Source organism: Staurois parvus, unplaced genomic scaffold (assembly GCF_062004578.1).
Source record: "Staurois parvus isolate SC_StPar_1 unplaced genomic scaffold, SC_StPar_1.0 ptg000554l, whole genome shotgun sequence".
Taxonomy (NCBI): domain Eukaryota; kingdom Metazoa; phylum Chordata; class Amphibia; order Anura; family Ranidae; genus Staurois; species Staurois parvus.
In genome coordinates, this window is record NW_028318350.1 from 251,257 (window position 1) to 279,069 (window position 27,813).

The window sequence follows — 27,813 nt, forward strand, 5'->3', positions numbered from 1 at the left end:
ATGAGGGCACAGCCTGGTCAATGTTCTGGCTGTGCTGAGAACTCAGCCTGCTCTCCTCCAATGATCAGACTTCTGACACAGGGAAGACCGGTGTGCCGCTGTTTCTCCTCTCTGAACTCTTTCTGCAGCTGAGAATAAATATTATTGATGGGCTCTGGTGTGCAGCCACGTTCCTCTACTCCATGGGCTCTCTGAGGTGGGGGTTTGGATGTGTGGTGGGGAGGCAGGCTTTCGTGGGGCTGTGCAGGGAATTTAGGGGAATTATTTTCCCAGGAAGTGCACTGGGCATCCCAGGACACTGGGCTGAGGCCGGCAAAGGACACGGACACATACATACACACACACACACACACACACACACACACACACACACACACACATTTAGCTCTTGATTCATTAATTTCAAATGGCCAGAAGAAATTATTCTAGCCACTTAAATGAAATCACACCCAAGTGCCTGACGCCTGTAAACGTTGCTAAACGTTAGACACTTGCAAGCGCCAGGCATTTTTTTCTGCCAAAATGCTGCTGCCAAGAGGGGGAGCATTTTTAAAAACGTCCTGTGTGCATGTGGCCTTATTGTGAGTAAACACTTCTGCATCAGGAGACTGCTATAGAGGTGTATAGAGATCAACACTGAAAAGTCAATATAGGCCGATACGATGCAAACAATTCAGTGAACCGCACGGGACACAGCAAGCCGCCGCAAGGGACTCAGCAAGCCGCCGCAAGGGACTCCGCAAGCCGCCGCAAGGGACTCCGCAAGCCGCCGCAAGGGACTCCGCAAGCCGCCGCAAGGGACTCCGCAAGCCGCCGCAAGGGACTCCGCAAGCCGCCGCAAGGGACTCCGCAAGCCGCCGCAAGGGACTCCGCAAGCCGCCGCAAGGGACTCAGCAAGCCGCCGCAAGGGACTCAGCAAGCCGCCGCAAGGGACTCAGCAAGCAGCCGCAAGGGACTCAGCAAGCAGCCGCAAGGGACTCAGCAAGCAGCCGCAAGGGACTCAGCAAGCAGCCGCAAGGGACTCAGCAAGCAGCCGCAAGGGACTCAGCAAGCAGCCGCAAGGGACTCAGCAAGCAGCCGCAAGGGACTCAGCAAGCAGCCGCAAGGGACTCAGCAAGCAGCCGCAAGGGACTCAGCAAGCAGCCGCAAGGGACTCAGCAAGCAGCCGCAAGGGACTCAGCAAGCAGCCGCAAGGGACTCAGCAAGCAGCCGCAAGGGACTCAGCAAGCAGCCGCAAGGGACTCAGCAAGCAGCCGCAAGGGACTCAGCAAGCAGCCGCAAGGGACTCAGCAAGCTTGAACAGGGGAGAATGGTAGGGGTTGGTCAAGGTTAGAGGGAGTTGGCTAACAGGGCAAGTATACCAACCTTAGGAAGACACATCTCTACCATTACCATAGAACAGCAAGCATATAAAAACACGTCACATCAAAAATGCTGCCGCTAATAAAAAGTTAAGGGACAGTGAGCAGACGATATCAGCAGTTTACGCTGCCCAAATCCAGAATCATTGGACCTCCTTTGCCAATAAAATGTCAAACCAAAACAAAAAATTACGAGGAAAAAAAAAAAAAAAAAAAAAAAAGGGAGGATTGCCAGGAAAGAAATACAACATCCTGGTATGCAGAAATCCACCCATTTTCACAGATCAATTTTTAAAAATACCAGTAAGACGTCTTGCTTTACAATTTTAAATAAAAAACACTTCTACAGAAGCCTTCGGATTGGCAGCCGCCTCACACAGAGCCAGAATGACGGGTTTTACTGGTCTAATAAACAGCCCGGAAATACATGCGCAAGCATTCATTAACCATTCTGCTCTGTTAAATACAAGAGTGGATTTTATATTCAAATACATATAATAATTATATATATTTACAAACGCTCAGACCAACAGCTGGCAGGTTTACAATACAGCATCTATCTTGTAAAACTTGGTAAAGTTGGACTATTGTTTTGCTGTGTGAACTAGTGATAAACAATAAAAGTGAAGGATCTGTAAACATGTGAAGGACCTGTAAACATGTATGACAATCATATTTCTATACCCCACCTGATAAAACGGTTCCACCAGCTACACAGAGGAGTCCATGGTCTGACCTGAACAGCTTCTCAGGGCTTCCTGCCTGCAAGTACTTGTGATTGTAAAGCTGCCCATTCTGGCAGATCTTCGAACATTTATGCAAACATTCATACAAAAATTCTCATTACTACATTCAATAAATGAATGTCATCTGAACGTGTCCCCAAAACGAAAAGCACATTCACTGTTAGGAATTCATAAAATATTCTCTCTCTCAATTGCAAAACAAACATTGATAAACATTGATCTGTTAGGATTTATTTATTTCAGGTGCTTATAGAGCGCCGTCAATTTATGTAGCATTTTACATACATATAATACACACACATCTCTATCTATCTACACACACGCAAGAAAAAGTATGTGAACCCCTTGGGATTACGTGGAGTTTTGCATGAATTGGGCATAAAATGTGCTCTGAACGTCATCTAAGTCACAACAATAGAAGAACACAGTCTGCTGAACATAATACTACACAAACATTAGATGTTGCCATGGTTTAATTGCACATAACATGTAAACATTCACAGTGCAGGGAGGAAAAAGTATGTGAGGCCCTAGCTTAATGACTTCTCCCAGAGCTAATTGGAGCCAGGAGTGAGCCAACCTTGACTCCAATCAGTGTGATGATATTGGATGTGTTGCTGACAGCTGTCCTGCCCTTAAAAAACACACACCTGTTTTGGGTTTACTGGTTTCAAGAAGCACTGTCTGATGTGAACCATGCCTCGCAGAAAAGAGCTCTCAGAAGACCTACCATCAAGAATTGTTGACCATCTGTCCGCCAACTGAAGCTCCGCAGAGGATGGGTGATGCAACAGGACAATGACCCAAAGCATACAAGTAATTCAACAAAACAATGGCTGCAACAGCACAGAATACACCTTCTGGAGTGGCCCAGTCAGAGTCCTGACCTTAACCCCATTGAAATGCTGTGGCATGACCTTAAGAGAGCGATTCACACCAGACATCCCAAGAATATTGCTACACTGAAACAGTTTTGTGAAGAGGAGTGCTCCAAAATGACTCCAGATCGTTGTGCAGGTCTGATCTGCAACTACAGGAAACGTTTGGTTGAGGTTATTGCTGCCAAAGGAGGGTCAACCAGTTATTAAGTCCAAAGGTTCACATACTTTTTCCTCCCTGCACTGTGAATGTTTACATGTTATGTGCAATTAAACCATGGCAACATCTAATGTTTGTGTAGTATTATGTTCAGCAGACTGTGTTCTATTGTTGTGACTTAGATGACGTTCAGAGCACATTTTATGCCCAATTCATGCAAAACTCCACATAATCCCAAGCGGTTCACATACTTTTTCTTGCAACTGTGTATGTGTAATTATATATATATATATATATATATATATATATATATATATATATATATATATATATATATATATATATATATATACACACACACACACATACATATATATACACACATACATACATCTATATCTCATTCACATCATCAGTCCCTAAAAGGGCGTACAATCTAAGGTCCCTAACTTACATACACATACAAGGGCCAATTTAGACAGGATCCCATTAACCTACCAGCATGTCTTTGGAGTGTGGGAGAAAACCGAAGTACTCGGAGGAAACCCACGCAGGCACAGGGAGAACATGCAAACTCCAGGCAGGTGGTGCCGTGGTTGGGACTCGAACCAACAACCCGAGTACTGCCAGGCGGAAGTGCTAACCATTTAGCCGCTGTGCTGATGCTCCAATACCAATATCGATGCCATACAGATTATTTTCACGAATACTCGTAAAAATGCTCCATATACCTGAACCCAATACTTGCGGTGTGATTTTAATACAAAAATGTATGGACATAAATAATAGCATTAGATTTGAACAGGAATGCGATTCCTGTCCCAATTGCATGCGGTTTCCCCACTGCTCCGGAGTGGCTTGCCATGGCCAAGTTCACACAGGAGTGGTGTGGGGGAACCTCTCTGCACTGATCCCATGCTGTCAGAGAAGGAAAAGCTGGAGATCTGAAATCCCCACGGCTTTCTCTCCTCTTAGTGCAGGGATGGCAGTATGGGCTAGACCAGTGGTGGGCAACCTTTTTTTTCAACTGAGCCAAATCTCGCCAAAACCACGATTGAAATTTATTTTGAGAGCCACATTTTTAAAACTGAAAATACATCTCCCATATAGTAATTCATCCCCCATAGTAATTCATCCCCCATATAGTAATTCATCCCCCATATAGTAATTCATCCCCCATATAGTAATTCATCCCCCATATAGTAAGTCCCCCATATAGTAAGTCATCCCCCATATAGTAAGTCCCCCCTGTGTCAATTCACTTACCTTTGCTCCGCGCGTTCCTCTCGTCGTGCTTCCCGCGCCGTTCTGGTCTTCAGGGCGGACTGTGAGAGGAGAGGAGTTCGTCACGCTGCCCCGCCTACATCCTGGCTGCCCCGCCTACATCCTGACAGCTGCAGAGTCCTGACTTTTGGGGCAGCCGCCCGAGAGGAGGGAGGGGAGCGGGCGGCCGTCCGAGAGGAGGGAGGGGAGGGGAGGTGAGGGGGCGGCCGCCCTGCACACGCCCGTCCGAGAGGAGGGAGAGGAGGGAGGGGAGCGGGCGCCCGGCACACAGAAGAGCCACATTTAAGCTTGTAAAGAGCCGCATGTGGCTCGCGAGCCGCGGCTTGCCGACCACTGGGCTAGACAGCTTTTGATTGGTCAGCACAGCCACGAATTCAACCAAAATTCTACCAGTGTATGGCCAGCTTTATACATGTGCCGCTGTGGAATCCAGGCTGTGAATCAGACCTGAATTCCTGTGACCAGCTACGTTCACACTAGCCTTGTTTTCAAGCGGCAGAAAGGCGTTTGGGAAGCGTTTTTACCGCTTCCCAAACACCTCGGACAATTCTGCACATTGCAGCACATGGTGCTGTTCTAACGGGAGCGGTAGCGTCGCGGCAAAACGGACGCCTCTGGTCGAGTCAGGAGGCATTGAAGCCTCCTATTCTAGTCTATGGTGCCGCTCCGCAAACGCCAGCCGGTTGCGGAGCGGTAACACCATCCAAACTTCATTATAGGCGTTTTTGGGGAGTTTTTAAACGCTCGGCAAATGCCTAGCAACCGCCGCTGAACCACGCATGCGGCATTTGCCGAGCGCTAAAAAAAGCTCCACAAACGCCGGACCAACGCTATATAATAATGCTATAGGGGCGCTTGTCAAGAGTTCATAAAACAGTCAAGTGTGAACGAGCCATTAAAGACGTATTAAACCCAAAAACATTTTATATATTGCAGAATACCAATGCATAAAAAGGTCCTAGCTGCATTCTTCTTTTTTTCTTTATTTTTACTTGGTAATCTGGTCAGTAACAATATTTGCTGATTTAGGGCATCTACAATTTGAAAGGAGGAGCATGAAGGCACCTTTGCACAGCAACATCTTTGGAGAAGGTGGTGTTACGGTGGTCCTATATGCTTCAATAATCTGTTTTCTTTTTGATCGATCTCAATCAATAGGCCACATATTGGGAAGTGGATTTCAAATCAAAAGTTAAGATATGAACATAAAAAAAAAAAAAAAAAAAAAACACTTACTACAGGTTTTCTCAGCAGAATCTGCTGAACAGTTTTGCTATCAGTTCAATGGTCACTGAAGTTTCCCAAAAGTTAAAGAACTGGTTTGCTGTAACTGCTTATAAAGTGTTAGCTGGCATTTGTTTTCAGTGTGTTAGTGTATCTAAAACTGCTAGTCCATCTAACACTCCCCTCCTCCCAACCCGACAAATCTGCGATCCAAAAAGGTGGCTGTGTGCTCTTTCATCCAGGGAAGGGGTCCTCCAATACAGGAGGTGCAATAGTGGCCAGATCACCATGTAATAAAAAAAAAAAAAAAAAAAATGAATGCAGCCACAAAGTCGAATGATTAGCTGCAATGTATTACATTTTTGGTTTGGGGTTTAATACGGCTTCAAAGTGAATGTACAGCCAAACAGAAGCTCTGTCAAGCTTTATATTGCCATGTCCTGGCTGGAGAGATTCGCCCCTCTATTTGTCCTGATGACCCGTCTATAGAAAGTGATAAGGATTTCCAACATTTTACAGCCATCCCAGAACAAGAACCAAAATAAATCTTCCAATGGAGTCACACACCTTGAGTGACAACTGCCTGTCAGGGTGTATTCCCCTTACCTTGTAGGGATTTCCTTGTACTTCCTGTGAGTCTCGGGGACAGGAAGTGATGGGAAAACTCTTAAAGGACAGATGGCTAAACAGAAAATTGACGAGGAGTTCAACCATTTCCTGCTCTATCCAAAACTGGAGAAACACTTTGCTATACACATATACACACACCTCATATAATGATACATAATACGTGCCTAATTATTATAAATAGTTCAGGAAATCGATCTGCTCGGAAACTGGTTTCAGAGGATTTTTTTTTTGTTGCTCGATTGAAATACATCCCTGAACACAGTACATAGACCCCCCTTCCCCAAATGAGCATCACAACACATTCTCTGTACCAAGAGTCCAAGCTGTTCTACTGTACAGTAGTTGAACAGAACAAACCTTTAAAAGAAAAAAACACAAAGATGTACAGAATGATTTAGCTTTCTTGTTTAGCCATGACCACAAGCCTTTCATTCGAGCAAAAACTAGCCCAGAGAGATGTAAAGCACATAAACAGGCATGACCAACAGGAAGTGATCACAAAAAATAAATATTTGTAAGCCACGGCATCATAGAGCTCATTAACCTACTTAGACGGCTGTACAACTTTAAATCAACATTTGACATCCTCTAGTGCAATCAAGGACTAAACTAAATCACATTTGAACATTTTCTTACGAGATTGTCTGGCAGGGTAAAGGCGGCCATAAATTTCCGATTTTCTTGCTGAATTATCAGCCGATAAAAAAAAAAATATATAAAAATTATATATATATATATATATATATATATATATATATATATATATATATATAAAATAAAAAAAATCGGCCGATATTTGTACTGTTAGTGGGGGAAAATGTTGACCATTCTTAATTTTAAGAGATTTTGAAAATCGGCCAAGCTGGAAAATCCTGGGATGATGTTAGATCGGCCAATTGTCACGGTAATTTATGGTCAAATCACCCGTTCTTCTGGCCGATTTGACAATAAATTGACTAAGTAAGAGAAGAAATAGATTTTGCAGGAGAAGAAGAAATAGAATATCAAGAAGAATAGAAGAAAAGAGAAGATGAAATAGATTTTGCAGAAGAAGACGGAGAAGAAAAAAAGCTGCAACATTGTATCTATTTGTATGCATTTCGGATACAGATGTTTCTATTCAACTACAAATAGATACAATGTTTGTAATGTACAGCGCTGAGCGAACTATCGGCGCTTTTAAATACTGTATAATAATAATAATAATAATAATAATAATAATAATAATAATAATAAATGTTGTTTCTCTTCTTCTGCAGAATCTATTTCTTCTGTCAGATACAGTCATGGCCGAAATTGTTGGCACCCTTGATATTTTTCCTGAAAATCAAGTATTTCACACAAAAAAGGTATTGCATTAACACATGTTTTGCTATACACATGTTTATTCCCTTTGTATGTATTGGAACAAATATAAAACAGAGGCAGAAAAGCAAATATGACATAATGTCACACAAAACCCCAAAAATGGGCTGGACAAAAGTATTGGCACCCTTAACTTAATATTTGGTTGCACACCCTTTGGAAAACATAACTGAAATCAGTCGCTTCCTATAACCATCAATAAGCTTCTGACACCTCTCACCCGGAATTTTGGACCACTCTTCCTTTGCAAACAGCTCCAGGTCTCTCTTATTGGAAGGACACCTTTTCCCAACAGCAATTTTAAGATCTCTCCACAGGTGTTCAATGGGATTTAGATCTGGGCTCATTGCTGGCCACTTCAGAACTCTCCAGCGCTTCTTTGCCATCCATTTCTGAGTGCTTTTTGACGTATGTTTGGGGTCATTGTCCTGCTGGAAGACCCAGGATCTTGGACGCAAACCCAGCTTTCTGACACTGGGCCCTACAGTGCGACCCAAAATCCTTTGGTAATCCTCAGATTTCATGATGCCTTGCACACAGTCAAGGCACCCAGTGCCAGAGGCAGCAAAACAACCCCAAAACATCATTGAACCTCCACCATATTTTACCGTAGGTACTGTGTTTTGTTCTTTGTAGGCCTCATTCCGTTTTCGGTAAACAGTAGAATGATGTGCTTTACCGAAAAGCTCTATCTTGGTCTCATCTGTCCACAAGACGTTTTCCCAGAAGGCTTTTGGCTTACTCAAGTACATTTTGGCAAACTGTAGTCTTGCTTTTTTATGTCTCTGTGTCAGCAGTGGGGTCCTCCTGGGTCTCCTGCCATAGCGTTTCATTTCATTTAAATGTCGACGGATAGTTCGCGCTGACACTGATGCTCCCTGAGCCTGCAGGACAGCTTGAATGTCTTTGGAACATGTTTGGGGCTGCTTATCCACCATCCGGACTATTCTGCGTTGCAATCTTTCATCAATTTTCCTCATCCGTCCACGACCAGGGAGATTAGCTACAGTGCCATGGGTTGCAAACTTCTTGATAATGTTGCGCACTGTGGACAAAGGCAAATCTAGTTCTCTGGAGATGGACTTGTAACCTTGAGATTGTTGATATTTTGCCACAATTTTGGTTCTCAGGTCCTCAGACAGTTCTCGTCTCCTCTTTCTGTTGTCCATGCTTAGTGTGGCACAGACAGACACACAATGCAAAGGTTAAGTGAACGTCTCTCCTTTTTATCTGCTTTCAGGTGTGATTTCTATATTGCCCACACCTGTTACTTGCCCCAGGTGAGTTTACAGGAGCATCACATGCTTGTAACATTCTTATTTATCCGCAGTTGTGAAAGGGTGCCAATACTTTTGTCCAGCCCATTTTTGGAGGTTTGTGTGACATTATGTCGAATTTGCTTTCTTTCCTCCCTTTTTTTGTTTTGTCCCAATACACACAAAGGGAATAAACGTGTATAGCAAAACATGTGTTAATGCAATACGTTTCGTGAGAAATACATGATTTCCTGGAGAAATATCAAGGGTGCCAACAATTTCGGCCATGACTGTATAATAGCAGATCTCTATGCAGGGACAGCGCTATTATATTAATTGACGGCCGTAGACGGGACTAAAACCCTCTGACTTTTTTTTTTTAATCAGTGGCAACGTCGGCCGTCTGAACGACCGATTTACGACTTTAAAAAAAAAAAAAAAAAAAAAACTCAACTGATTTTCCTCACGTCTATGGCCTGCTTTAGATTAGCCTGGTTAAATCCTTCACACTAAGTAGGTTTCTTTGCAGCAGACTGATCCAAGGCTTGGCATGATAATGAAAAGCATGTGCTCAGTGAGCATCAATTGATCAGGCACGTCCCCAAAAACGCAGCATCCTACTGTGCTCCATGTTATCAATGACAGCTTCCTGCTAAAGGGAAAAGCTAAATCAGGGGTGTTCCCAAAAGGCTGACAGCTTGTTTATGTCCCATCTGTACGTTCTGCCTGAGCACTCTATGGTTTTACAGTCTTTGTAACGATCCACAGCCTGATCCTCTCACATTTAAAATACCAACATTTCCTATACCCTGCGCACAAATCATAAATACAGCGGGAATAGTCTGTAAAGAAACCACCAGAAAAAGGAGATGGACAACATTGTCATTAGTGATCGAATATATCAAAAAGAAAGAGAAAAGAAAAAAAAAACAAAAAACAAAAAATGGCAAAAGCAAACTAACCACATAATGCAAAAATGGAATTCTAAATAGGAACATGAACACGAGACAAAAAGCAGTACAAGAGACACAGGCAGACTTCTGAATCAATGAGAAACAAGAAATATTACCCATCTCTTTTCAAGCAGTACGTAATAGATACCAATTTCTTCACATTACCACCAGGAAGTGCAAAACAAATTAGAAAATCTCCAATTTCTGGGGAAACTGTGTGAAGTGTTCTTGCCTCCACCAGTAGTCTACAACTGGAGTGGGCGGAGTAACTGGGGGGAGTGGCTTGTCACTCTGCTGCCCGCTCACACACCTGGGTTCCTATGACAACTCACTCTACAGCAAGGGCAGAGAAGAGCGGTTAAAAACAAACTGCTCCAACTTGCTCACTTCACTGGCGGTTGCCATCTTCAAACAGTTGTGATTTAAAAATTATAAATCCTGCACCGAAGAGCTTTATATTGTGAGAATCACAAGACCCAGACCTACATTTTGACGTCCAGTTGCTGTAGCCCTCTGACGCGTTTCGTGTGATGCACGTAGTCATAGGGTATAGGGCTTACAGAGCATCAGGGGGGCTACAGCAACTGGACATCTAGCCACCGTTGGTGGCCATCCTGAATTCCTACTATATGAGGCCGCACTAAGAGTGAGCCCCTATAGTGATACGCATCAAGGACCCCTGAGTACTGCATGCAGATGTGACTGGGAAGTATCCTGACCTGACCTGATCCAGGAAGCGGATGACCTAAACTATACCTATTGAGATAGGTTATATCTCAAATGCGTGTTTACACGCACTTCTGGTGAGTGCGCATTTCATTTACATTGAGCACCTGCAACTGGAATTAACGTTCCACGCATGCTTATTGGGATCATACAGGATCCTCACGTGGGCAATACATCTGGGACTTTTTTGCACTTTATTCACCTATTGGTGACATCATTTATACTTATACACCGAGTATATGCTATCGATTTTCTCATGTTGCACATTATATAACTGTATCTTTTCATTTTCTTATAATGATGAGATTTATGCTGCACATTTAGTTTTTAGCGCTGCACCTTTATATTGAGTATTTATTGGTTACTTAGAGTGCCTAGCTGCTTTTTAGGATCCGTGCTCACTTTTTTTCATTTTCCACATTATATCAGAACTTGCACGCTCTTGCTGTGTTTTTTTTTCTTTTTTAATAAGGCCTTATGCACACAGGACGCTTCTTCATCTTCTTTCTCCTAGATGTCTTTCCTCCTATTTTGGCATAGGGTTGCTGCATGCGCGGTTGTAGTTCTAAACAGGAGCATGCACAGTGGAGACTTCCACAGGATTCCATAGGTCTCAGCAGGGACAGAAGTCGAGCAGCACAAGGCTACATGTACACTGGAACTGCCTTAGACAAACTATTAGCAGCAGCAAACCTCTAAACGCAGCAAAAATGCGTGTAAACGTGGTAACACGTGTACCCGCGTTTAATACTTTTGACATTTATTTCATTGTCAAACCAATAATAATCAGTGAGAAAAACAGAAAATGAAAAATATAAAATGCAATAAAATAAAGTCCAAAAATATAAAGTTCAAATAATCAATGGTGTCAAAAAAATATAATCTATTATCACCAAGTGAATCCACCACCAAAATCGGTCAAATAAAAAGCTCACCAGAGCAATATGCTGATATAGGATACACCAGCATAAAGCGCCTTATGCTCTGGGAGCGTAGATTGGTAGATAACAGCAACAATAGTAATATTGCAGGATGAGCTCGAAGGAGTAATAATCTGCAGAATTGAAGATCCACTTCAAAGATACAGAATATCCTCAATAGAAGATGCTCAGACCACCACTCAGAAGAGAAAAAGGACAAACTCATGGTGCAGTATATAGTAAAAGCATTGTTTCTTTAATAAAAAAAAAAAAAAAAAAAAAAAAAAAAAAACACCTCACAAGCATGGTGTCCAAACTGACACCAGTATAGACCGCGTGTATTCAAGATAACTCAAACAAGCCCAGCTAAACTTGCACATGCGCCGTGCAAGTGGACCAGTAGCATGCTGCAGTCACATCCAAAAGCTCCGCCCTACGCGTTTCGTCATCAACGTCCTCACGGAGCTCTGTGAGGACGTCTATGATGAAACGTGTATGGCGGAGCTTTTGGATGTGATAGCAGCATGCTACTGGTCCACTTGCACGGCGCATGTGCAAGTTTAGCTGGGCTTGTTTGAGTTATCTTGAATACACGCGGTCTATACTGGTGTCAGTTTGGACACCATGCTTGTGAGATTTTTTTATTAAAGAAACAAATGCTTTTACTATATACTGCACCATGAGTTTGTCCTTTTCTTTTCTGAGTGGCGGTCTGAGCATCTTCTATTGAGTATATTCGGTATCTTTGAAGTGGATCTTCAGTTCTGCAGATTATTACTCCTTCGAGCTCATCCTGCAATATTACTATTGTTGCTGTCATCTACCAATCTTCGCTCCCAGAGGATAAAGCGCTTTATGCGGGTGTATCCTATATCAGCATATTGCTCTGGTGAGTTTTATTTAACCGATTTTGGTGGTGGATTCACTTGGTGATAATAGATTATACATTTGAACTTTATATTTTTGGACTTTATATTTTTCATTTTCTGTTTTTCTCACTGATTATTATTGGTTTGATGCTTAAATTGTATACACTTTAGCGCAACCTGTTTTTCTCTCTTTTTTTTTTTTTTTTTTTTTTTTAGTTAGTACACCCTATAGGTTAGGTTTTGCAGCTTATTGATTTATTTATATTTTCCGTGGCACTGGTTCTATTTATTATATTATAGTGTTTATATAGCGCCAAAAGGGTTTGCTTGGCGCCGTACATTAGCGAGGGGGACAGAACATGAGACAATACAGTAACAAAACAATACACGAGGGGTCCGAGGGCCCTGCTCTTTCGAGCTTACAATCTAGGATATACTTCATTTATTATTTCATTGACCAGAATACTTGCCATTGAAATAACATGCTAGCGCTTATACATTTTTGCCGTGTTTTCTGGGTTTTTTTTTGGGGGGGGGGGGGAACATTCCTCTCCTGAACATGATTCTTCTGCATTTAACTGCCCCTAAACTCTGATAAAAGCCTGTGTCTGCATGGACACATTGGCTTTTATTGAGTTCAGTTCAGAAGCTGTGAAGAAAAAAAAAAAGAAAGAAAAGAAAGAAAAAGGCTCAGGAGGAACAGCAAGTGCAAGCAAGTTCTACTATTAGCAGCTCAATTAGATAAATTGTTTTAATATCACTTCAAAGATTTGCCTGGGACTGAGAACTTCAACGTAAATCAGTCTCAACCAGCTACATACTTATTTACCTGAACCAACAGAAAACAGATGGCGACCAATTAGTTGCTATGGTTTGCAGAGTATATTTAGGAGTTTGCAACAGGCAGGACTGGCTTGTAAAAGTTGGTCTAACTGGTCAAGGAGGAAAAAATAAATAAACAAATCATAGCTTTTGGCAGTACAGAGGAGATAAAAGCTATAATCTTCACCAGAGAAGACGTGTCATTATCTTCATGAGTAGATCTAACTTCCGCTGTATAAAATGCCAACCATACGTGTTCGGAGTACATCCATGTCATTAAATCATATCAAGCGGATGCGTTCCTAAGAAGATATAGAAGCCATTACAATGACACTGTAGTACTTTATTCTCACTTTAGACCAGAGTTTCTCAGCCCCCCCCCCCCCCCCCCCCGTCAGGGCACCCTTTACAATTCGGCACAATCTTGAGGCACCCCCATTTTAAAAATGTAAAAACTAAACTAATAGTTTTACAAAACCCAGCAACATCCACACATGGAGGATAGAGGATGCCCAACATGGAGGATGCCCAACATCAGAGGCGATTACCGTATTTTTCGCTTCATAAGATGCACTTTTTTCCCCCCCAAAAAAAGGGGGGATAATGTCAGTGCGTCTTATGGAGAGAATGTAAAGCAGCCGGTCTGGTATTTCTGCCGCCACCATGTCAGAATATCGGGCCGGCCGCTCAGCTCTTCTCTCCTGCAGGGCCTTACCAGTTTCTCGCTCCAGCGCTGCAGTGTTCCCGCGGCGGCTTCTGTGACAGCCGGGTGCCCACTGCGCATGCGCGAGAAGCGCAGCGCTTTGTGAATGGTCCAGTGTCTTTTGGGACAGGACAGGTCGCGGGAAGAAGGAAGGACAACTCCGCAGAAGTGGGAGCAGGTACCTGTCTAATTCAGGTACCCGCTCCCCCCCTCCCCAAAAGGTCTCTGGTCCATCCCCTGTACTGGGTCCGCGGTCTCTGGTCCATCCCCTGTACTGGGTCCGCAGTCTCTGGTCCATCTCCTGTACTGGGTCCGCAGTCTCTGGTCCATCTCCTGTACTGGGTCCGCAGTCTCTGGTCCATCTCCTGTACTGGGTCCGCAGTCTCTGGTCCATCTCCTGTACTGGGTCCGCAGTCTCTGGTCATCTCCTGTACTGGGTCCGCAGTCTCTGGTCATCTCCTGTACTGGGTCCGCAGTCTCTGGTCATCTCCTGTACTGGGTCCGCAGTCTCTGGTCATCTCCTGTACTGGGTCCGCAGTCTCTGGTCATCTCCTGTACTGGGTCCGCAGTCTCTGGTCATCTCCTGTACTGGGTCCGCAGTCTCTGGTCATCTCCTGTACTGTGTCCGCAGTCTCTGGTCATCTCCTGTACTATGTCCGCAGTCTCTGGTCATCCCCTGTACTGGGTCCGCAGTCCATTGGTTCAGCATAATTTTTCTCCTCTAAAACCTAGGTGCGTCTTATGGAGCAAAAAATACGGTATTCCAAAATACATACACCTTTGCACTGGTACTAGTATTCCATTGTTTCTCTTCTCGCTCAATTTCTGTCCTTCACTCATCTAATGTGACCCCGGTGCTGACAGAGAAGGGCAGGGGAGGGGCAAACAAGGATGCCATGCAGGCACCCGACGCCCTCATCATTCGATGACATCATTGGTTGTTAGGATGCCAGCAACTAGAAAATTGTAATGGTGCACAATGAAAAAAAATGTAGCTTGATGGAACCAAAAGGCAGGCTCCATCCACCCACTGGCTTGAGTACAATTTTTGGGCAATGTTTAAGCATTTTACCAAAGAACCCCTGAAGAAACCTGAAGGGACGCTGGTTGGAAAAGGCCACTTTAGACCACCTATAGCTTTTTTAGGGCCTCTTGCACATGGGAGTTAAAAAAAAAAAACCTACACACTTTTACTGATCTGGATATAGATGCATTGTTGTCTACGTGCGTACGTACGTTTACACAACTACATGTTTCTGCGCATATTGCAATACCAGGAACGGAGAAGAACTTTACACTTTTACATGCTTACGTGGCCAGAATACCTTTGCCTCGGCCAAGTGACAGCACTCTATATGTACACAGAATAAAAAGGAGAAGTCAGGCCTATTCTGTGTAGCGTACCACGTAAAACTATCCATCAGCCACTCAAAGAAATAATAAGATGGATGTAGGTGGTGCCAATAAATTTATTACGCATTAGCAATCCCAGTGATGGTACAGAAGGACAGCAGAAAATGAATCAGCTTCCCAGACTTTGTCACTGCCGTGTGATATTTACCACCTTCATTTAGCTTGCAATAAACTGAACAGTAAAAGTCGAGGAATGCCTCAATAGCCAGCGAGGTCCAAAATATGCTGTACTGTCAGCTACTCTGGAAACCAAGTTAGCCAATGAAAACTTGATTCAAATGCCTATGTTTCATGAACTAAAAAAAAATAAAAATTTATATATATATATATATATATATATATATATATATATATATATATATATATATATATATATATATATATATATACACACACATACATATACACATACACATATACACATATATACATATACATACACACACACACAGTGGGGATCGAAAGTTTGGGCACCCCAGCTAAAAATTTGTATTAATGCGCATAAAGAAGCCAAGGAAAGATGGAAAAATCTCCAAAAGGCATCAAATTACAGATTAGACATTCTTATATGTCAACAAAACTTCGATTTTATTTCCATCATTTACACTTTCAAAATAACAGAAAACAAAAAAATGGCGTCTGCAAAAGTTTGGGCACCCTGCAGAATTTATAGCATGCACTGCCCCCTTTGCCAAGCTGAGACCTGCCAGTGTCATGGATTGTTCTCAATCATCGTCTGGGAAGACCAGGTGATGTCAATCTCAAAGGTTTTAAATGCCCAGACTCATCTGACCTTGCCCCAACAATCAGCACCATGGGTTCTTCTAAGCAGTTGTCTAGAAAACTGAAACTGAAAATAGTTGACGCTCACAAAGCTGGAGAAGGCTATAAGAAGATTGCAAAGCGTTTTCAGATGTCAATATCCTCTGTTCGGAATGTAATTAAGAAATGGCAGTCATCAGGAACAGTGGAAGTTAAAGCAAGATCTGGAAGACCAAGAAAAATACCCGACAGAACAGCTCGCAGGATTGTGAGAAAAACAATTCAAAACCCACGTTTGACGGCACGATCCCTCCAGAAAGATCTGGCAGACACTGGAGTTGTGGTCACTATTCCACTATAAAGAGATACTTGTACAAATATGGTCTTCATGGAAGAGTCATCAGAAGAAAACCTCTTCTATGTCCTCACCACAAAAATCATCGTTTGAACTTTGCAAATGAACATATAGACAAGCCTGATGCATTTTGGAAACAAGTTCTGTGGACCGATGAGGTTAAAATTGAACTTTTTGGGCGGAATGAGCAAAGGTACGTTTGGAGAAGAAAGGGCGCAGAATTTAATGAAAAGAACCTCTGTCCAACTGTTAAGCATGGGGTTGGATCAATCATGCTTTGGGGTTGTGTTGCAGCCAGTGGCACAGGGAACATCTCACGAGTAGAAGGAAAAATGGATTCAATAAAATTTCAGCAAATTTTGGATGGTAACTTGGTGCCATCTGTGAAAAAGCTGAAGTTAAAGAGAGGATGGCTTCTACAAATGGATAATGATCCTAAACACACCTCGAAATCCACGGGGGATTACATCAAGAGGCGTAAACTGAAGGTTTTGCCATGGCCTTCACAATCTCCTGACCTCAACATAATTGAAAATCTATGGATAGACCTTAAAAGAGCCGTGCGTGACAGACAGCCCAGAAATCTCAAAGAACTGGAAGACTTTTGTAAGGAAGAATGGGCAAAGATACCTCAAACAAGAATTGAAAGACTCTTGGCTGGCTACAAAAAGCGTTTACAAGCTGTGATACTTGCCAAAGGGGGCAGTGCAAGATATTAACTCTGCAGGGGGCCCAAACTTTTGCAGACGCCATTTTTTTATTTTCTGTTATTTTGAAAGTGTAAATGAGGGAAATAAAATCTAACTTTTGTTGACATATTATAAGAATGTCTAATCTGTAATTTGATGCCTTTTGGAGATTTTTCCATCTTTTCTTGGCTTCTTTATGCACATTAATACAAATTTTTAGCTGGGGTGCCCAAACTTTCCATCCCCACTGTAAATATATATATATATACACACATATACACACACACATATATATATATATATATACACACACACACACATTCCTGAAGATAGAGACACACACACACGAAGAGATATATATATATATATTTTTTTAATTTCAGGTACTTATATAGCGCTGTCAATTTCCACAGCACTTTACATATATATTGTACATATACATCAGTCCCTAACCCTCAAGGGGCGTACAATCTAAGGTCCCTAACTCCCATTCATACACATATTAGGGCCAATTTAGACAGGATCCAATTAACCTGCCAGCATGTCTTTGGAGTGTGGGAGGAAGCCGGAGTACCCGGAGGAAACCCACGCAGGCACAGGGAGAACATGCAGACTCCAGGCAGGAGGAGCCGTGGCTGGGATTCAAACCAACGACCCGAGTACTGCCAGGCGGAAGTGCTAACCATTTAGCCACTGTGCTGCCCAATAGCGATGTGCCGCAAGAGACCACAAATCTAGTTGTCGGCATAACGTGGACCTAAGTTTGCCAAGATCGCCTGTGTGTGCCTATTGAATAGCCTTAAAAAAATTGTGTACCTAGGCACTCCTATGTCTGCAGCCTCATGGCTGTATATCTGCAGTACAAGATCTAAGGCAGTGTTTCTCAACCTTTTTTCACTCAAGGCACCCTTTAAAATTCTGCACAAATCTCAAGGCAACCCAATCTAAAATGTAAAAATCTCTTCTACACACATCCACTACACCCAACGCTAGGAGGTGATCTCTTCTTCCAAAGCAAATACACCTTTGCACACTGGTACTGACTAGTATTCCACTGTGTCTCTCATTTTCTCACCCTCACTCAGCTAATGTGACCCCAGTGCTGAGAGGGGCAAACAAGGATGATGTGCATGCACCAGACATCCTCCTTAACTGATGATGTCAATGGTTGTTAGGATGATAGCAGCTAGAAGGTCATAAAAGTGCACAATGAAAACCTGTGGCTTTGTTTAACGAAAATCGATTGATCCATCAGCTGGCTTGTATACAATTTTTGGGCATTTTGCGACGGCACCCCTGAAGAAGCCCGAAGGCACCCCTGAAGAAGCCCGAAGGCACCCCTGAAGAAGCCCGAAGGCACCCCTGAAGAAGCCCGAAGGCACCCCTGAAGAAGCCCGAAGGCAGATCTAAGGTACTGTCGTCTATGACTGCTAGTCTCAGGAGATTTGCTGATGTCACTACTTTGCTGCTAAGTGGTCTCCTTGCTGGTGGCTTTGACATAAGACATTTGTCAATCTCATCTTTGAAATACTGCAAAGTCAGAAAGCTCACATATAAGTGCCAGCAAACTCTCAGTCTAAAAGAGACCATCAGCCTTGAACAGGTGCAGTACAAAACATACAAGCCAATGCAAGTGGAAGGAAAGTATCACCTATACACACCAACTGGTTACATTTCTGTGACTTTTCTAATCCACAGCCCGTTGGATTCTGATCAATTGCCATAGGCAGAACAGAGTATACTATCAGTTAGATCAATCAGATGAACTACAAATTAGAAATCTCGATACCTTCTGAAAGCTCTCCTTAAAAGAACTATAGGCAAAACTCCCCCCCCCCCCCCCATTAGATTTTTGTGTGTCCCATTGTGGAGATTTCCCTTCACTTCCTGTCCCAAATCTAAACAGGAAATCCCTGAAAATTAAGGGAATTCCTTGTGGACTCCTAGGTCACCAGACCTAGAGCCCCATTCAAAGATTTCCCTATTACTTTTCTGGGGAACAACCCAAAACTTTCAATGATCATGGTAAACAGAACAAAGAGAATCTCATTAATGGGGACACAGACAGTAATAAAAACGGTCAAGAGCACTAATCCCTCTCCACTCTATCAAAAAAAAAAAAAAAAAAAAAAAAAAAAAAAAAAAAAAATCGCACAGTTCAGCAGGAACCGGACAACATTTAAGTCATGCTGGAAAACCAGCCTCTGACTAGTGTTTGAAGTCAATGGCTGCTGGACTTAAACCGCATAGAAAATGTCAGTATGTTAATACACAACCAGCCTTCATGCATTATGAAGACATTACAAACTACTAACATGACACCTAGTACATATAAAGTTATCCACTTCACGATTGGCCGTTGTATATAAAACGGCCGAACGGTGGCAGTGCAGGGTTGGGTGGCAGTTTATAAACGGCCTCCCCACACCCTGCTTCTGTGCGTTCCCCGGGAGCCCGCAACACCGCGATCCGGTGCCCACTGTGTCCTCCGGACACGGTGAAACACCGATCGGATGGGACCTCTGTACGAGGTCCCGATCATGTGATCACTGAATGGCCAATCAGTGATCACATGCAAAGTAGTAAGCAAGATGCCACTTGTGACATCATTGCTTACTACGTGTGAAATCTGTGAATGATCACAGAGGTCACATGGTACAAGGCTATTCACAACAGCCTTGGACCATGTGACAAGCTGTGATCAATCACAGCTCACTCAGTAGTTCTCAATGGTTGCAAGAACGCAGACAGAGAGAGAGATAGAGATAGAGAAACTATTGCTTTTACATCCTATATGGGTGTAAAAAAAAAAAAAAAAAAAAATCTTCATCACCCCCCAAACGTAGGTGACACTGTACTGCTTGGGTGACAGTATGAAAAAAAAAAGTTAAAAAAAAAGGATGTTTAAAAATTATAATTTTTGGTTAAACAAATTTGGCTTATTTTTTTTACTAAAAAGATAACGGAATACATTTTGGCCAAGATTTATGATTAAATCCTATTTATTTGCAAAATTTTATAAGAAAAACGTTTTCAAAATGTTTGGACATTTCATTTACATAGCAAAATAAAAAATAAAAAAAAAAATCCCAGCGGTGAATTAATACCACCAGAATAAAGTTTTATCTGTCTCAAAAAAATGGTCAAAAAATTCATACCCATAGTACAGTGTTGCATGACCGCGCAATTGTCATTCAAAGTGTGAAAGCGTTGAAAGCTAAAAAATTGCCCTGGTCAGGAAGGGGGTGAAAGTGTCCGGACTGGAAGTGGTTAACTAAAAAAGGATTATCATCCTGCTAAGGCAGTTACCTGATCACATCTAAAATAGCACATTAACATACTATTAAAGTCAACTTAGAGTGTAAGCCCCCAGGATCAGGGCCCTCCTATCCCTCTTGTATTGAACTGTATTGTTGCTGTATTGTCTCCCGTTATATTGTAAAGCGCTGAGCAAACTGTTGGCGTTATATAAATCCTGAATAATAATAATATATAAATCCTGAATAATAATAATAATATATAAATCCTGAATAATAATAATATATAAATCCTGAATAATAATAATATATAAATCCTGTATAATAATAATATATAAATCCTGTATAATAATAATATATAAATCCTGTATAATAATAATATATAAATCCTGTATAATAATAATATATAAATCCTGAATAATAATATATAAATCCTGAATAATAATAATAATATATAAATCCTGTATAATAATAATATATAAATCCTGAATAATAATATATAAATCCTGAATAATAATAATAATATATAAATCCTGAATAATAATAATATATAAATCCTGAATAATAATAATAATAATAATAATAATAATATATAAATCCTGAATAATAATAATATATAAATCCTGAATAATAATAATATATAAATCCTGAATAATAATAATATATAAATCCTGAATAATAATAATAATAATAATAATAATAATAATAATAATAATAGCTCATCTGCAAAGACAGCAAAATACAATGAACATTTTTACCCGTTGAATTTCTACCAGAACAGATAGTCACTTCCTGTACACAAGTAGACATTTCTTTGGATGAATCTTGCATTACATAGATCATTATATCACCAATTTAGTTTCTCAGAGAAATGAGGAACTTCTGCATTAGTCACACAGGAAACAGAACAAGTGGTAACATTTCAGGAAGACCAGTTTCACTAAATCCTCCATTTCACATCATTAAGCCGTGTAAAATTTTAAACCATTTGAGTACTCAAATCAAGACAAACTGTTGAAGGCCTCTTATTTTTTACACTGTGGCAAGCAAAAGTAGAGCGAACCTGCAAGTTTGTGCACACAAAATTAAATATCCAGTAATAAAGCCAATAAAAAAAAAAAAAAAAAAAAAGTCAGCAGATTAGCAGTCATAATCATTACTCTGTATGCCAATTCAACAGTTTGTTCAGCAGGAGTCCAAATGACAGTTGCTGTTCTTGGCAGAGCTGAATGCACCAGTTCATTTGTTTTTGAAACTACAAATCAAAGCCATCCTGCACTGAAAGCGTCCATCAATGAAGCAAAAACTGTAAGCCATCCCACAGCAGAGCACAACTTCAAGGACACAAAAAAAAAAACAAAAAAAAAACACAAACAATCCCATTGTAGTTATGAGAAAAACATTGAAATACAAATATACTCCTAAGTCAGCAAAGCGAAACAAAACAAAAACGCGCACCAACCTTGCGCATTACCTCAGTTACCAAATGTTTTTCAATACAGAACGATACTCACAAACAGCGAAGTAATTCAAGCATTTAGGTCCTCAAAAGGGACTTGAACATTAGGCAGCCTGCGTGAGTCCCATTCTAGGGGTAGACACTCAGAACAGCTGACGGGTTTCGAAGAGATGCCCTTCATCCTCAGATGGGACTCACGCAGGCTGCCTAATGTTCAAGTCCCTTTTGAGGACCTAAATGCTTGAATTACTTCGCTGTTTGTGAGTATCGTTCTGTATTGAATACAATTTGGTAGCTGAGGTAATGCGCAAGGTTGGTGCGCTTTTTGTTTCGCTTTGCAGTACTGGTCGGGCTTCCCCAGCCTTGTTTGGAGCTGCACAACCCTATATGCGCTGGTGGTCGAATTTTTCCAGTTCTGGTTCCATCTACCCACCACCTATCTGGGTCTCAGAGCGCGGGAGAGTTTGTTTCTGGTCACAATACTCCTAAGTCAACCAGCCTTTCCACCTCTGGAAACACAGACCTGGAATTTATTAACATGGGTTGTGATGTTTTGCTCACAAAAAAATAAATAAAATCATAAAAAATGGGTCCTCACCTGCCCAGCTCATGCCCAGGGGCCATAGTGTAACGAGATGTAAATGGCTGGCTCTGGATCGGAGTATTAGGCTCTCCAAGAAGACCGGGCCTCTCGTGACTTCTCCTCTCCTGCTGCCTCCTTGCAGTGCGTGGGGTGCTACAATATTTATCCATCATGCCATAGTTTTCTTCTGGGATCATCCCGATGACAACCTTGACAAGAAAGACAAGTGTCACAAATCAGAGGTCTACCACCCCACTGACAGAATTCATTTAACAAGTGCCAAATACCACCCCACCCGTAATCCTCACTCCTCGCAAGACCTCCCACTCTTTAGCTCCCTGGTCTCCTCCTCCCACGCCCGACTGCAGGACTTCTCCAGAGCTTCCCCCATCCTCTGGAACTCACTTCCCCAATCCATCAGATTGTCCCCCACCCTCCTCACCTTCAGGCGCACCCTGAAAACCCATCTCTTCAGGGAAGCCTACCCCACCTTCACCTAACAACCGATCCCCTCCACTCCTCCTACCACTCCATCCCCCACAGCCATCTCCTCCTGTATTACCATCCCCTCCCTCCTAGACTGTAAGCTCCAAGGAGCAGGGCCCTCGATCCCCTCGTGTATTGTATTGTTACTGTCTTGTCTCATGTTCTGTCCCCCTTGCTACTGTACAGCGCTGAGCAAACCCTTTGGCGCTATATAAATACTGTATAATAATAATAATAATAAATAATAAGTGAAGTTCAATTTCTTAAAACAAATAAAAACGCACATCTTTTTGCAGGTTAAGAAAAAAAAAAAAAAAAAAAAAAAAAAAAAGGAAGAAGAAGTGCTTTTATGTTTTTGGGTTTTTTTTTTTTACTTACATTGCACCCACGATCAGCAAATCACTAATACAATCTCAGGCTCCTGCAAACTGTCTGCCCATACCTGGTACAGGAAGGCAGTTACTGAATGACAGGAAGGATCAACAAACTACCCAGAGAGCTCAATAGTTGCCGTGGATGTTCATTGAGAACTGCAAGCTGACAGCTGCAAAGGCTGTTGGTACTTGTAGTTCTATTCTCAGAACTCTGAATGAATGACAGGACCACAGATTTTTTTTTTTTTTTTTAAATTGTGACAGCGGATGCAGGGAGAAGATCCCCAGCTCGCGGTCACAAAGTGGGATCGGGGGGGGTGCAGGGGCTGTTGCGACAGTAACATGTTGCACCCTGAATTCGGATGTGACATGTTACAAAAGGTAAATGTATCCTTTAAAGTCCATCAAATTCACACCTTTTTTTCTGGTTTGGACAGAGCAAGAAGGGTTCATATCCCTGTCAGGTTTTTGTTGTCTGCAGTTCTATCTTTTCTATTTCATCTAGTAACTTGTCACCAGAACTAAAACTGAGGGTGAAAAAAACAAAAACAAAAAAATATTCCCTTTGAAATGAATGGAAAAACGCATCACACACACAAAAAAAAAAAAAAAAAAAAAAAAACAAAACACCTGCGTTGCATTTTTCACAGGTGCACAATGCAAAAAAAAAAAAAAAAGAAAAAACCCATACATTTTCACCACATTTTTTGCACTAACTACACAATAAACACTTTTCTCCTGCACTAGGAAAAGACTCAGTAGACCCAATAGGGATGTTCTGGAATATGCACTGCTTGCTGCCCTCAACAGACCGGGGCGGTCCAAATACACTGGATACAAATGGAGAAGCAGAAAAAAGGGTGCACCGACCTAGTGCATTGTCGTTTAAAATATTTATTGAAGAAACAAAGTAAGTATCATACTCACAATAGACATAATAACACAGGCATGTCAAACTGAACAAGATGTATGATCCAAACAACATCTGAGTCCATAAGATGGAACCCTGGACGACCAACTGGCTAACGCGTTTCAAGGACACAACCTCTTCCTCAGAGCCAACCTCGGTCCTTCCTCAGGTCGGCTCTGAGGAAGAGGTTGCGTCCTCGAAACGCGTTAGGCAGTTGGTCATCCAGGGTTCCATCTTGTTCAGTTTTTATGTCTATTGTGAGTATGATACTTTCAAATATTTATTGAAGAAAAAAAGTAAGTATCATACTCACAATAGACATAAAAACTGAACAAGATGGAACCCTGGATGACCAACTGCCTAACGCGTTTCGAGGACGCAACCTCTTCCTCAGAGCCGACCTGAGGAAGGACCGAGGTTGGCTCTGAGGAAGAGGTTGTGTCCTTGAAACGCGTTAGCCAGTTGGTCGTCCAGGGTTCCATCTTATGGACTCAGACGTTGTTTGGATCATACATCTTGTTCAGTTTGACATGCCTGTGTTATTATGTCTATTGTGAGTATGATACTTACTTTGTTTCTTCAATAAATATTTGAAACGATAATGCACTAGGTCGGTGCGCCCTTTTTTTTTGTTTCTCCATTTTTTGCAATATTGCAGTGTGAAAGGAACCCAAACCTATTCCATCTAACCCCGTAAAGAACAGATCTGGATACTTAGCTATTCTGAAGCCGCTCTGGTCCGGTCCCATGACCAGCTGTCAGCGCCGGCTTCAGTGTACTGTAGAGGAGGGTCAGCCAACAAAAGGTAAGTCTATGGGTGACATTACCTCCACGGCATTTGCGGCTGATGTTGGCGATCTCTCCTCTACACAGAAGCCGTGGCTGGATAAAACATTAGACTGGACTGGCTGCAGAACAGGGAAGTACAGATCTTTCCAATTCTGGGTTAGATGGGTTAGGCTTGGGACGGGGATGGGAGTAGGTTTAGCTGTAGTCAGCTTTTGACTGAACTTCCACTTAGACTCTCCGGTCACATGGGATGCGAACTGGCATGCGACTTGCAAATCGCACCCCATTGGCCGCAATTACAGCGGTCATATCAGTGCGGTTCCGACCTGGTCGGAGCCGCACCGATTTCTAAAGTAGTACATGCGCTACTGTTGGTGCGATTGGCATAGACATCTGTGTCACATGTCTTTCAAATTGCACCTGAAATCGACATGTCACCCGACTTTGAAATTGTACAACTTCATCGTAAGTCGCACAATTTCAAAGTTGGGTTTGATGTGACCGGGGTGTAGGGGTAAATACCCAAAGGGCTCATTCACACCATGTACAGACACCTGAGGTTTTCTACACTTAAAAAAAAAAAAAAAAAAAAAAAAAGCGCACACAAGGGCTCGGGCACATGTGCAGCAACCAGGGGTGGACTGAGAACTCATGGGGCCCCCAGGCAATAATAGATCATAGTGCCCGTGTCCTCGCCTACACCCAAAAAAGCCTAATAAAAAGGTATCAGGGGTATCTCATGGGGCCCCCTACTGACCCTGGGCCCTCGGGCACTGCCCCTGTGAGTCCGCCCCTGGCAGTGACCTGCTTTTTTCTGCACTGGATAAACACAGGTTACTGCTAGAAAGGAGATGAAGACATCTCTAGGTGATCATGAGCTCTTTCACCCTGATGAACTGCAGGCCGGGCCCTTCCCAACCTGCTGCCCTTTATTTACATGGGCAGTACTTGTCTGTTAATTCTCCGGAGGTGTATATATATATATATATATATTTAAATAAAACATAAAATGATACACACACGTATATATATATACACACATATACATACATACACACACACACACAGATATATATTTAAATAAAACATAAAATGATACACACACAATATATATATATATATATATATATATATATATATATATATATAATTTTGTTTTATTTAAATATCTAAAAAAATATATATAACATATATTTAAATAAAACAATATTTTTTTTTTATATATATAATTTTTGTTTCATTTAAATATCTAAAAAAAAGGATATAGATTTATTTATTTATTTTTTAGATATTTAAATGAAACAAAAAAAAGTGTGTGTGTGTGTTTTGTTTCATTTAAATATCTAAAAAATAAATAAATCTATATCTATTCTTTTTTTTAGATATTTAAATGAAACAAAAATTATATATATAAAAAAAAATATTGTTTTATTTAAATATATGTTATATATATTTTTTTAGATATTTAAATAAAACAAAATTATATATATATATATATATATATATATATATATATATATATATATATATATATATATATATATAAAAATAAATAAATCCGGTGAATTAACAGACAAGTACCACATGGACTGTGGGGTGGGAATGACATGCAGCTCATTCGGAGTTTAAAAAAAAATAAATAAAAGTCAACATTTGGCATGAGAGGAGTTCCAAGGAGCCCCCAGCTCATCTCTGATCCCTGCGCAGGCGAGACTTTCCCCGTTCACCACACATGCCTGCGTATTGCCGCACATGATACACGAATAAAGGGCCACTATGCAACGCTAATAAAAAGGTAAAAAAACAAAACAAAAAAAAGGGAGAAAGAAAAAAAAGCAGTGCAAGGCAACTAAAACATGCAATGCTGCAAACATCGCTGTCTGCACAGAAAACCGCCGCTTTCCATCATGGACCTAACATGCAAACATACGACCGCACACTTTTCAGGCATTTTGAACGTCATCAGGCAAACTAGGAATGGTGGTGGTAACCCCTTCCCTATTCCACAGTCACGTGCCAGCTATAGATCCACGTTAACCCCTTGTGTCCCCTGCCCCCCCCCCCAGGCATCAGTGTACACACAGGATCACCCCGGGGACAGGTCAGGAAGATTTCCACCAGGAAAAAAAAAAAAAATGTTTATTTTTGAACACGTGACTGTCACGTTCAAATCTGATTGGCCCGGGCTAAAAAGCTGTCACTTTGCGCTCATGTGTTAGCTGCGCTAATCCCTCCAATCACCGCCCTCCCCATGCCCTCAGCTCTCCCCATAGACGTCCATAGCAGGGTGAGGACTTGCCTACAGAGCTCCCCCGCTGAGGTAAAGCACAGAGCCGGTCCTAGAAGTCAGCTGTGTGCGGAGGAGGCCGGGATAGAAGACACACATACCACGTCCTGTACACGGAACCGGAGAGCCGCACACACCGCCACTCACAGATCCAACGGCTGAGACTGCCTTCACCACAGCCAACACCGCCTCCGCACCCAGCTATAACACGACACGCCCACAATGCACCTACAGCACCGCCCACTGCAAGCTTTTTTACTGGGCGGGCAGGCGGGAGGAGGCGGGGTTCAAGGTGCCCATCAAACAAACTAAGCCGGCTGGTGTGACCCGCGTATCCACTAGGGGGCGCTGAGCTAGACGTGGCGCTGGTGTCCCGGCAGCCGAGGTGACAGATGTAGTGAGGGGGGGAGGAGGGGGGTTGCGGATCATTCACGATAATCCGGGTTACAGTGTTATTAATGGCGATAATGTGCGATGTTCCCCAGGATTGGATGAAATATTATCAGTGCAGCTTGAAATGTAAATGTCAGCATTTGGAATCCATTTCATTAG

General features: G+C 42.0%; 1 protein-coding gene across 1 annotated transcript in view; it reads right to left on the reverse strand.

The window, feature by feature from the left end:
• The window catches only part of STK17A (serine/threonine kinase 17a), a 96,689-nt gene extending 69,235 nt beyond the window's left edge, over positions 1–27,454 (reverse strand). The window contains exons 1-2 of the mRNA XM_089691200.1: positions 27,363–27,454; positions 22,431–22,624 (exon numbers count right to left, since the gene is read on the reverse strand). Coding sequence (XP_089547326.1) covers positions 22,431–22,612 — 182 coding nt within the window. The 5' untranslated portion in view covers positions 22,613–22,624; positions 27,363–27,454. The remainder of the gene's footprint in view (positions 1–22,430; positions 22,625–27,362) is intronic.
• Positions 27,455–27,813: the final 359 nt, after the last annotated feature.